General features: G+C 52.1%; 1 protein-coding gene across 1 annotated transcript; it reads left to right on the top strand.

The window, feature by feature from the left end:
- The first annotated feature begins 8,107 nt into the window (after window positions 1-8,107).
- On the top strand, window positions 8,108-9,890 carry LOC133929871 (O-methyltransferase ZRP4-like). Its single transcript, XM_062376627.1, has one exon. It carries the CDS (start codon window positions 8,345-8,347, stop codon window positions 9,200-9,202), a length of 858 nt encoding a protein of 285 aa, XP_062232611.1. The 5' UTR covers window positions 8,108-8,344; the 3' UTR covers window positions 9,203-9,890.
- Window positions 9,891-12,899: the final 3,009 nt, after the last annotated feature.

Below are 12,899 nucleotides of genomic sequence, written 5' to 3'. Positions count from 1 at the left end.
TGTGTTGCGTTAATTCCAAAACGAATGTATGGGTTAACACGTTCAAGGCGCGTTTTGCCAGCTTTTAAGCAGAACGCACAAGGGCTGTGACCAGAGGCGCAAGTGAGCATGAATGCAATGTTCGAGTTAATCCAGTTGCATATGCATGTCTTAGGTTGCATATAGTGCACGTTTGTATGATCCCGGGTCATGTGTGGCCAGAGGCGTGTTTGTTCACGGCGTGGCCCGAGTAAAACTCATCTAGTCAGCGCCATGACGTTCATCGGCAGCACGTAGCGGACTACGCCGAGGAAAAAGGGCCCGTCGCGCACCATTAACGTCGTGGCGTGGCGATCGGGCGTTAGGTGCCCATGCATGCATGTTTGTTATCCTTTAAATGCATCAAGAAAACAACAGAAGGAGCAACGCAAAAACTCCAGTTTCCTTCTACCTCTCGCGTGCGTGTTTGCTCTCGTTCTTCTCAGCGTATTGTGATCCAGGCCGTGATCGAGCTCAGCTCCAACACGTGGTATTAGAGCCATGTCGGCGGGGGAGAGCGACACCGAGACGCTTGTCGGTTCGCCAAAGGGACCGGCCTTCGGCGACACCAGTGGCGTAGCCGGCGGCGACGGAGGCGTCATCCGCGAGGTCGTCATGGAGCGGATCGTGAAGGAAACAACGGCAAGCTCGGCGCTCGTCTACCCGGAGCTAACACGAACGAACTACGGCGAGTGGGCGCTAGTCATGCAGGTTAACTTGGAGGCGCAAGGTTTGTGGGATGCCATTGAGAACGGCACCACAGATCGCCGGGAAGATCGGTTAGCTCTGGCGACACTACTTCGGGCGGTGCCAGCCGGGGAGATGCGATCCACGTTGGCACGGAAGAAGTCCGCGAAGGAGGCGTGGGACTCCATCAAGATCGTGCGCATGGGCGTTCCAAGAGTCCAGGCGTCAAATGCTCAGAAGCTTCTGAAGCAATTCGAGGTCATCAAGTTCAAGGAAGGCGAGGCAGTCGACGAGTTCGCAATGTGAATTTGCGCACTCGCCAGCGACATACGAAGCCACGGCGAGCAGCTTGAGGAGGTACGAGTCGTCAAGAAGATCCTTCGGGTTGTGCCGCCCCGTTACCATCAGATCGCTCTCTCAATCGAAACACTGCTCGATCTGAGCTCGATGTCGGTTGAGGAGCTCGTAGGGCGGCTCCGCGCAACGGAGGACCGGTACAACGACAACGGTGATGTCGTGGACAACTCTGGCCAGCTACTGATGGCAGAGGAAGACTGGATGGCCAAGTGGAAGCACAAGCTGAACATCGACGGAGGGTCGAGCAGCGAGAAGGTCGGTGGACAAGCTCACGGGAAGAACAAGAACACGGGTCGAGGCGAGAGGCGTGAGACCACCGTGAAGCTGACATTGGAAGGAACACCACGGCGGAAGGGTAAATGCCGGAACTGCGGCATCTACGGACATTGGGCCAAAGAATGCAAGAAATCAAAGAGGGAAAGGCGTGAAGAGGTTCACCTGGCCAAGGCCGACATCGACCAGCCGGCACTGCTGCTGGCAACGGTGAGTGTAGGCCAGAACGTGATCATGGAGTCACAGGTCGTTCATCTGAACGAGGAGCGCGTGATCCCATCCACCTACAACGACGATAACATGTGGTACCTGGACTCCGGGGCCAGCAACCACATGACCGGGAAGCGATCAACTCTCGCACATCTCGACGAGTCAGTGCGTGGCACTGTTCGGTTCGGAGATGGATCGGTGGTGGACATTTGTGGTCTCGGATCCGTGGTCATGGAAGGGCGGCGAAAGGAACACAAGGTATTGACCGATGTATATTACATTCCTAAGTTGAAGAGCAACATTGTGAGCCTAGGGCAGCTGGAGGAAGGCGGGTGCAAGATCGTGCTTGAGGACGGCAAGCTGTGCGTGTTCGATCGGGAATGCACGTTGTTGGTCGCGGCGCCGCGCACCCTCAACCGACTATACACGGTGAGGCTGACATTGGCGGCACCCGTCTGCCTTCTCGCCAAGGCGGACGACGTCGCGTGGCTGTGGCACGCGCGTTACGGTCACCTCAACTTCAGGGCACTCCGTGACCTCGGCATCAAGAACATGGTCGACGGGATCCCGGTGATAAATCGGGTGGAACAAGTCTGCGAGGGCTGCATGCTCGGGAAGCAGCACCGTGCTCCGTTCCCACGGGAGGCGGCGTACCGGGCAGAGCGCGGCCTCGACCTCCTCCATGCCGACTTATGCGGTCAGATCACTCCTCCAACGCCCGGCGGGAACAACTATTTTCTCCTCGTCGTGGACGACTATAGTCGGTTCATGTGGGTGGAGCTTCTCAAGACAAAAGATCAGGCGCTTCACCACATCAAGAAGATCAAGGCCAGTGCTGAAAATGAGCTCGGCGGACGACTCAGGGCGCTACGCACAGACCGCGGCGGCGAATTCAACTCCAAAGTCTTCACAGCGTTCTGTGTCGACTTCGGCATCAAGCACTACTCCACCACTCCCTATTCACCGCAGCAGAACGGGGTGGTGGAGCGTCGAAACCAAACCGTGGTCGAGATGGCGAGATGTATGCTGAAAAGCAAGAAGGTGCTGGCAAAATTTTGGGGAGAAGCGGTGGCGACTGCGGTGTACACGCTGAACCGAGCGCCAACCAAAAGCCTTGACGGACGGACCCCATATGAAGCCTGGTACAAGAGGAAACCCAAGGTATCTCATTTGCGTATTTTTGGCTGTCTAGCTCATGTCAAGAGCATAGGGCCCGGGGTCAACAAGATGGCGGACAGGTCGAAGTCGATGATGTTTCTCGGCTATGAGCCGGGGACGAAGGGGTACAGGATGTATGATCCGACGACAAGGTGACTTCATGTAAGCCGGGATGTCGTGTTCGATGAGCACCAGGCGTGGCACTGGGGCAGCAGCGATAGCGAGGCATCGGAGGAGACCTTCGTGGTCGAGATTCCAGCTGTCGCAGAACAGTCGACACCACAAAATGTCGAGCTGCACCCGGTGACTCCACCTGCCGCAGAAGAAGGGCCCGAGACCCCATCACTGGCCAGAGCGCCGCACGGGACGTCGCCCATAGGCGAATTGCCGTCAACCCCTACATCAATGACACCGGCTATACAAAGGGCGACGCCACCTTCGGCTAGCGCGACCGACTCAGATGGCATGGAGCTGCATTTCCGCACGCTGGCGAACATCTACGACACCACCGAAGAAGTGACCAACTTCGAGTATAGCGGGCTCTGCCTGCTCGCGGCTGACGAGCCGAGCAGCGTGGAGGAAGCACTGCGAGAGCCGCAGTGGAAGAAGGCGATGGAGGCCGAGCTGGAGTCGATCCGGGAGAACGAGACTTGGACACTGGCTGAGCTTCCAAATGGCTACCGTGCCATAGGACTCAAGTGGGTGTTCAAATTGAAAAAGGACCCAGCAGGCAACGTCGTCAAGCATAAAGCCCGCCTGGTCGCGAAAGGCTATGCGCAACGTCACGGGATTGATTACGACGAAGTATTTGCTCCGGTGGCGAGGCTGGAGACCGTGAGATTACTGCTGGCGCTCGCCGCGCATGGCGGCTGGGAGGTACATCATATGGACGTTAAGTCCGCTTTCTTGAATGGTGATCTCCTAGAGCAGGTCTATGTTCATCAGCCGTCTGGTTTCGTCGACACGAAGGAGACCAGCAAGGTGCTCAAGCTCAGGAAGGCTCTGTATGGTCTACGGCAAGCTCCACGTGCCTAGAACGCGCGGCTCGATCAAGAACTGCTAGCGCTGAGATTCCAGCGCAGTGCGGTTGAACACGCCGTGTATCGCAAGGACAGCCATGACTCGTTCCTGCTCGTAGGGGTGTATGTCGACGATTTGATCATCTGTGGACCAGACATCAACGACATCACGGCATTCAAGCACCAGATGATGAACTGCTTTAAGATGAGTGACCTTGGTCCCCTGAGTTACTATTTGGGGATTGAGGTGATTCAGAAGTATGGAGAAATCACCCTCAGTCAGCGAGCGTATGCAGCCAAGATACTTGAGGTTGCTCGCATGGCTGGGTGCAATCCAAGTGATACTCCGATGGAAACACGTCTCCGGCTGAGCAAGGTAGGAACAGGCACTGCGGTGGACTCAACCAGGTACCGCAGCATCATTGGTAGCCTGCGATACCTGGTGAACACGCGGCCAGACATAGCTCACGCGGTGGGCATGCTGAGTCGGTTCATGGAAGCGCCACAAGAGCAGCACTGGGCAGCTGTAAAAAGAGTCCTGCGCTATCTGGCTGGAACTCTAGGCCACGACTGCAGATACACGAAGAAGAAGGGAGGCAGTCTAGAGCTGGTGGGTTACTCAGATAGTGACCACGCCGGAGACATTGATGATCGTAAGAGCACTAGTGGAGTTGTGTTCTTCCTCGATGGAAATCTGATCACCTGGCTGTCTCAGAAGCAGAAGGTGGTAGCCCTCTCATCTTGCGAAGCTGAGTACATCGCAGCTGCAGCAGGAGCATGTCAGGGAATATGGCTCAGCACACTCATCGGCGAACTCACCGGCGCCAAGGTCCAGAAGTTCAGACTCCTCGTCGACAATAAGTCAGCGATCGAACTCAGCAAGAACCCGGTGCATCATGATCGAAGTAAGCATATCGATACTCGATTCCATTACATTCGTGAGTGCACTGAGGCTGGCAGGGTCGTTGTTGATCATGTTGGAACGGAGAGTCAGCTGGCCGACATCATGACAAAGGCGCTCGGCAGAGTGAAGTTTGTGGAGATGCGTCAGCAGCTGAACGTCGTTCAAGTGCAACAGGCTTAAGGGGGTGAATGTTCGAGTTAATCCAGTTGCATATGCATGTCTTAGGTTGCATATAGTGCACGTTTGTATGATCCCGGGTCATGTGTGGCCAGAGGCGTGTTCGTTCACGGCGTGGCCCGAGTAAAACTCATCTAGTCAGCGCCATGACGTTCATCGGCAGCACGTAGCGGACTACGCCGAGGAAAAAGGGCGCGTCGCGCACCATTAACGTCGTGGCGTGGCGATCGGGCGTTAGGTGCCCATGCATGCATGTTTGTTATCCTTTAAATGCATCAAGAAAACAACAGAAGGAGCAACGCAAAAACTCCAGTTTCCTTCTACCTCTCGCGTGCGTGTTTGCTCTCGTTCTTCTCAGCGTATTGTGATCCAGGCCGTGATCGAGCTCGGCTCCAACATGCAAGGAAACAAGCCATAGATTCAGGAACCGAGAACTATACATATTTTCAGTTTTGCCGTTTGTGTTGCAAAGGTCGGAGAGTAATCTCGCAGGAATCAAGTTAATTACAATCTTTTGTGAAGTTTACAATGAATTTTCTCCGAGGGCTGCCTTTTGGTGTATATTGCTTGCAAAGATGGAGTTGCATGTTACAAACTGCTATCAGTTAGGCAAGCTTGTCCTTATCAACTTAGTCCTTGGCATTCTAGCAATATTTATAGTGTCTTTCTTTTGAAGTGCCGAGAGGCATTTTGAGAAACTAGACTATTATAGATTTAGAATTACTTTTGGCAAAATGACGAACATAAAAAGAAGTATAGACAGTCTAGATGGAGCATTCTTTGCACTCCTAAGAATCAGGATGGGCTGAACATCCTAAACCCTGATGTTCAAAATAAGTGCCTACTTAGTAAGTGGTTATTCAAATTAATTAATAAGGAAGGGGCATGCCAAAATTTTTGTAGAAACAAGTATATCAAAAACAAAATGATTGCTTGAGTTGAAAACACTACCACATAACAGGCCATTAGTGACGGTTCTTGAACCGGCACTGATTACTCGGTACTGAAAGTGCCATCAATATCGGTTCTTGGATGAAATTGGTATTGATATTCGGTTCCAAAATCAACATTCCCCTAAGGCCCTAAGGCCCGAGCTACCCCCACACACACGCCGTCATATGTCTCAATTTGCTCATTTTTTGTGCACTTGCTTTCCATTAGATTCGAACCCGTGACCTCCTCCCTCGAGCGTAGCTTCCTTACCATCCCACCTATCTCTCATTGTCGATGGCAATACGAAATATTTTCATTTTGACCCTTCCTGCTGAAAACTTTGTCATGATTATTTCGCATCTATTACTTCAAATGAAAAGGTTGTCATCTCATCGAGAGCTATAATTTTCATATAAATATTTTTCTCATCTGAATAATATATGGATATTTTATGATTTTTTTAGAATCTAACTATATATATGCAAACCGACATTTTTTCCCAGCTTCAACATGAACAAATTTTAGCATGCATGTCTTATCATTTCAGCATGTACTTATTACTATTAGAGAGTAGCATTTATCTAACCTATATTTTTCTATCATTCCATATGTCATAATTTGGAAATGGGTGGTTGCGTGAAAGTCAGACAAGAACTTCAATTAATACATTTCTTATAAAGTATATGTTAATTCGTGTATTAGTGGTTAACATTGCTTATATTATCATTTCAACATTTTGTTACTAGTTTTATGGATTTTCATGTAGTTCATGAGTGCTAGGTATATTCCCATGAGTGAATCACGGCAAAAGAACTCGAGCCCGATAAGTTACGTGTGCTAAATTGTTTGCAACTCAGATTTGATCACCTATATGATGTCAAATAAAAAATATTGTCAACTATAAAGTTGTAGATTGCGCCGAGTGCTATAATTTTCATATAAAGTTTATCTCCATCGGACACTGTATGAAAAAATTATGAATTTCGAAAAAATCGGTTATCATCAACTATCAGTGGCGGTTCATGACACGAAGTGACACTGATAGTCCCTTCATTATTAGTGTAGCTGGTTCATGGTTAGAACCGGCACTGATGTATCCGTGCGAGGGTTTTTGAGAGGTGGTGGTGGAACATGATTCAAATTGTCAATGGTCTCGAGCAGGGCTAGCTTTCAATTTCGTTTTACAATTTTTTTCGTTCACCGGCGAAAAGACCGAAATTCGCAAAAATTCGCTCATTTTTCATCATCTGTTCTATGGATCTCACATATCAGTGAAAGAAAATTCCAGATTTAAATATTTCGTTACCCTCTGAAATTACCAAAATTCATGAAATTTTGGTGAAATTTTCATCCCCGGTCTCGAGAAGCGTTGAACATGGTTTCAAAAGAGTTGGATAAAGTTTTACAAATTGTTGAATCAAGTGTTCTGAATTGTTGAGTGCATACGAAAGCTAACAGATTATAAATTTGAATTGCAAGAATAAAATTATTGAGAAATAGAAAAAATACAAAGAAAAAAAATCAGAAAGAAAATTAAAAAAATCAAAAAAATCCCATACGGTGCCTGGGCCATCGTCACCGATGCCACCAACAGCATCGGCTGCACCATCGTGTTCCACCTCGCCGCGGCCGGGCTCGGGCTCCTCCTCGCCAGCCGCAACCCGGACAAGCTGGCCGCCGTGGCTGCGGATATCAAGGCCAAGCACCCAAAGGTCCCTGAGGTGCGGACCTTCGTGCTCAACTTCGCTGGCGAGGGGCTAGCCGCCGGGGTGGAGGCGCTGAAGGAGGCCATCCGACGCCTCGACGTAGGGGTCCTCATCAACAACGCTGGAGAGGAAATGAAGCTCGGGAGAGAGAGAGGATAAAGAAACGAAACGTTATATTTGTAATAGCAATAGTGGGTAAATATGTGTCATAATCTGATAGAAGCGGTATTTTTCTGGATTGTGGATTATGGCACAATTTGGCCTCCGATTGTAGAATCAGTCGATTTGTTTTCGATTCTAATTTTAAAAGCTAGAATCCACTATCACAATAAAAAACAAATAGGTCTTTAGAAATGGCAGAATGTGGCCATGTGGGATAGTGAAGGACGAGGTGGTGACGATGAACTTGGCAGGCAGGCAAGCACAGGGCTGTGTGATCGAGTTTAGATCTGAAAGTTTCACGAGGTAAACGTGTGGGCACTGTGGCAGGGTGCATGGTGAGCTAGCATTCAGAAACCAGGTAAGACGACATGAGCATCAATTGTTTCTTCCCTTGTGAGCAGGAGCAGTCGAATACCTGTTATGGGGGGTGGGGGGGGGGTCCGCAGCACTAGCATTGGCCGGCCTCTAGGGGAACAATATAATTCTGCGAGATCCACGTTTAACACATGCAGCTTTGCAAAGTTACAAACTATTTGTTTGCACTTTGAGAACCAAACTATTTGTTTGTTGAAGTGTATCATTCAGTTGCCAACATTTTCAAAAACTTTGAAATTATTGGACGCCAGATACTCAATTGATCCCACGGGCCACGGCACGTCTATATAAACAGCTTAACGTGATTCTCTAGATCCATCCACCCTTCCATCCATTAGAAAGGAAAACAGCAGTAGTAGTGCACCATGGCGCTCACCACGGGCACTAGCCAAGCCTTGCTCGATGCTCAGCTCGAGCTTTGGAACACCACCTTCGCCTATGTCAAGTCCATGGCGCTCAAGTGCGCTCTGAACCTCCGCATTGCCGATGCCATCCAACTCCATGGCGACGGCGCCACTCTCCCCCAGATAATCGCCAAGGTCACGCTCCACCCGTCCAAGATCCCATGCCTGCGTCGCCTCATGCACGTGCTCTCTGTCACCGGCGTCTTCAGCATCCAGCAACCGGCTGACGACGGCGGCGAGCAAGTTTGTGGGCTCACGCCGGTATCCCAACTTCTGGTTGGCTCCTCGAACTTGACTCCCTTCATGACCTTGGTGCTGGATAGCCTCGTTGTGTCCCCCTTCCTTGACCTCGGCGCATGGTTCCAGCGCGAGCTCCCAGGTCCGTCCCTCTTCGAGATGAAGCACGGGCAGAGCCTGTGGGATTTCATCAACCAAAACTCAGCGTTCTGTGCCCTCGTCGATGGAGGGATGGTCTCAGATAGCAGCTTCATCATGGACATCGTCATCAAGGAGCACGACGACGTATTCCAGGGTATAAGCTCCCTGATCGACGTTGTCGGGGGGCTCGGCGGCGCAGCCCAGGCCATAGCAAAGGCATTCCCGCATGTGAACTGCAGCGTGCTGGATCTCCCGCTAGTCATCGCCAGTGCTCCCGCTATCACTAATGTGAAGTACACTGCCGGTGACATGTTTGAGAGCATTCCATCGGCAAACGCTGTCTTCCTCAAGGTATGTCGTTCAGTATTATTTTATGTAGAGTTGTTACGGTGCTTGGGGGAACCTCAGGTTACTTCACCTCCAAAATGTTTTCACGGTTGATCTTGATAAGGGCACTTTTGGAACATCATTTGTTATAAAGAAGGATAGTTTAGTAATTGATCCTTTAGCTAATTAAGCCCTCGGAGCACCTCTCTGTCTCTTCTGCCACCAGTCTTCCTCATCTCTGAACCGCTCTGCTCTCGTCCCGCTCGAGTGCTCTGGTCGACGGTTGTCTCCTCCGCCGCCTCCCTTCCCCGGTCATCCTCCTTGTGAAGCCGACGTGACAACGGCTGCCTGCCTGGCTAACTCCCGTGGCGAACCCTAGCGGTGGGCAGCAAGATGCGCGTGGGGTGCAGCAGGGTAGGTCCGTCGGCTCTGTCTCCCACCGCCGCCACCCTATGCCTCCTCCATCGGTTGGCGTACATGGCCGACCCCACGCCGGTCGACGCTGACGGCCGTCTGCCTGCTACACCAAGGTCGTGCAGTGGAGGCCTAAATCGACCTCCCCGCTGCTGAAATTGAGGTCCTCGTGAACCAAATTGAGATCCCGATGATGGAAACGAGCTCCCTGCTGCCCACATTAAGCTCCCCACTGCCGAGCTCCTGCTCCATGCCACCTAAATCTAGCTCCCCGCCACCCAGATTGAGCTCTTTCCACCCAACGACCTCCCCACCGCCAGAGTGAGCTCATCACTCACCTGTAATGCCCTCGCCTGCTCGGCTCGCCCACCGCAGGCTACAGCACCGCTCTATCATTGGTGGGTTGCCAGAACTCGCGGCGGCCGCAAAGAGGGAGTCGCCTCGTGCGCTGGTGGAGGCACCGGGCAGCGTCTGTGCAGGCGAGCTCGCAGTTGCAGCGGGTTGCTTCACGGAGGGCGGTGGGCTTGGGCACGCAGACACTGGCAGCTCTGTCACGGGTGGGTCGTCGAAACTAGGCGACTTCTGGAGCCATGCATCGGCGCGCGGTTGACGACGAGCACACAGTAGCGAGAAGCACGAAGAGAGAAGCCCCTCTCGTGAATTGAACAAAGGATGTGATAGTACTAACTTACCCTCTGGTCTAATTCTATGAGAGAATGAAATTACTATTATACCCTTTGACTTTATTTTTCAGTTGGTACATGACCCACGTTTTTTAGTTCCGGCCCACAACTTAAAATACCTCTTGTTGGATAGCCTCGTCTCCGTCGAGCATCGTCGTGACTACATGCTGAGGGAGTCGTAGACTGTCTCTCTCGGTGTTGCCATCAACTACGTCTCCGACAACCGCTGCGGGGGGCACTGGACGGTCCTGCCTCCGTACAGCCTTGCCACGTATACCGCTGAGGGGGTCAAAGATTGCCTCCCTAAGCCTCATCGTCGACTTCACCTCTGGCTTCACCGTGACGCTCCGGACGGCCTCGTCATCGTCAAGCATTGTCCTGACTACATGTTGAGGGGGTAGCGGATGAGGAGGCAGTGGACCCCCCCCCCCCCCCACTCAGCCTCGCCATCAACTCCACCTTCGGCCACGCCGTGATGCTCCGGCCGACCCTGCCTCTATCAAGCCTCGCCGCGTCTACCACCATGGGGCCTCAGCCCTGCCTCTGTCGGTCCTCGCCGTGGCCAGTGCTGAGGGGGTCGCCAACTTCCTCCCTCAGCCTCGCCGTCGACTTCACCTCCGGCCACCACCGCGCCACTTCGAACGGCCCTGCCTCCACTGAGCCTCACCGTCCCTCGGCTCTACTGTCGTCTACACCTCCGCCATAAGTGTCAGGGCCTGCAACCTCCGCCATAGGCGTAAAAGTCTAAAAACTCCACCATAACCTTCAAGGCTTGAATCCTCTGCCATTAGCGTCGAGGTCCATATCCTCCGCATTTCGAAGGCCCCTGCCTTGGCCGCGTCAAGATCCAAACATGTGTGAGTTTTCGTCGCCCTAGTCACACCTAATACACTAAGAGCGTACCTATAATCACACCCTTCGGCCGAAAACAACCGCAAGGTGCGAGGGGGCCAGGAAATGGGAAGTTTCCGGAGCCTAGGTGCGAACGAAAACACGTCTGGCCCCATCATGACACTTCTTTTCCTAAATCTGAGGATCGGGGAAGATGTTCTTCCCGGTTAAACCCAGTCTGCTCGGAGGATCGCCAGACACTTCGATAAAGAAAAAAAAGCACTACAAATAAATCAGGAAATAACAAATAGATCTAAGGATGATAGTATAGTAATAATTTCACATCCAAAAGATGCACACATGCCTCTCTGAGTTCCTAGTACTCTGGACTACAAAGAAAAAAGAAAAAACACACCAAAAAAGGGTAGGAATGGAAACCGCAAGGTCCTAAAAGTGATGCATGCACTTCATGTGTGGCCTACCACCGCAGAAACTGATGCAGTAGTTGGCCCCAGAGCTGTCAGAGGATGAAGAAGAGCAGGATGACTCCTCCTCGGTCTCCTCTCCCTCCTCTTTGGTATTCTCCGCCTTGGCCGCCTCCTTCTCCTTCTCTTTCGCCTTCTCCTCCTCGTCAATCTCCTTCTCCAGGAGATCCTAGTTGATCTCCTCCTCATCATCAGAGATATCGACGATCTCAGTAGGAAAAACCACGCGGGCTGGGGATCGATATGGAGCGGCTGGCGGTAGCACCATCAGTGAGGGCAAGATCATGTAGCCCAGAGTCGGCTCCAAACTGGGATAAGGACCCTTTGGGTCAACCGCCCCCGATGGTGCCATGGCTGGCGGAACCAGCGCCGGTGTCAGGGGTGGCCCAGCCCCTGCCAAATCACTCAAGATCATCGACATCTCCGACGATGAAGAGGAAGGAAAACACCATGAACAACCAAGGAGGATCGCCTCCTTACCCTACAAAGGCAATAATGGATTGGTAGCTAAGTGAACCCCTGCTTATATAGCCTAGTCGGCCATTAACGTGTGCCTCGGGAGGGAAGCGGAATCGCCATGGGAGTCATTCCGCGACCTTCCCAGTAACTGCTCTGGGGGCCCGTGGCCGCCGCCCAGTCCAAACTGCACATGTGGCAGTGCCCCGCGTTAATGCTCTGGTTTTTTGCACACACGTCTCATCGTGCTTATTGGTCAAGCCTCTTTCGGCACATGCAGGGGCTGTTGGCACAAGACCCCAAAGAAACTGGCGCGTTACCCCATCAGACGCATAGGAATTGCCTTGCGTCATCATTTACTCGCGTCAAAAAAATAGGAGAATATCTCGCCTCCACACGCAATCTCACTATGACAATTCAAATGGTGAAAAGACTCACCATCAGAGAGCTTGCTCGGACTACCTAGAGGCTTCGGAGCCCGTCGTCTCCATCAAACCTCGACAATCTACGGCTCCGACATCGAGTACGCCTTCGGCCTCGATGTAGGCTTCGAAGCTCGTCGTCTCCGTCGACCCTCACTGTGGCCAGCGCTGAGGGGGTTGCAGACTTTCTCCCTCAGCACCGCTGTCAACTCCGTCTCCGATCACCTTGCTAGGCTTCGGAGCTCGTCATCTCCATTAAACCTCGTTGGTCTTTAGCTCTGACATCGACTACGCCTACGGCCTCAGTGTAGACTTTGGAGGTCGTTGTCTCCGTTGACCCTCATTGCAGTTAGCGTTGAAGGGGTCGCAGACTTCCTCCCTTAGTGCCACCATCGGCTTCGTCTCCGGCCACCTTGCTAGGCTTCGAAGCCCATCGTCTCCATCAAACCTTGCCAGTCTTCGGCTATGCCTCCAGCCTTGGTGTAGGCTTCGGAGCTCGTCATCTCCGTTGACCCACGCC

Source organism: Phragmites australis, chromosome 9 (assembly GCF_958298935.1).
Source record: "Phragmites australis chromosome 9, lpPhrAust1.1, whole genome shotgun sequence".
NCBI lineage: Eukaryota > Viridiplantae > Streptophyta > Magnoliopsida > Poales > Poaceae > Phragmites > Phragmites australis.
Note: the sequence above shows the minus strand (reverse complement) of the source record. Positions and strands in the feature narration are given on the sequence as shown.

What these genes read in the sequence shown, in the direction of transcription:
- LOC133929871 (XM_062376627.1), top strand. Translation starts at nt 8,345, where the DNA reads ATGGCGCTCACCACGGGCACTAGCCAAGCCTTGCTCGATGCTCAGCTC.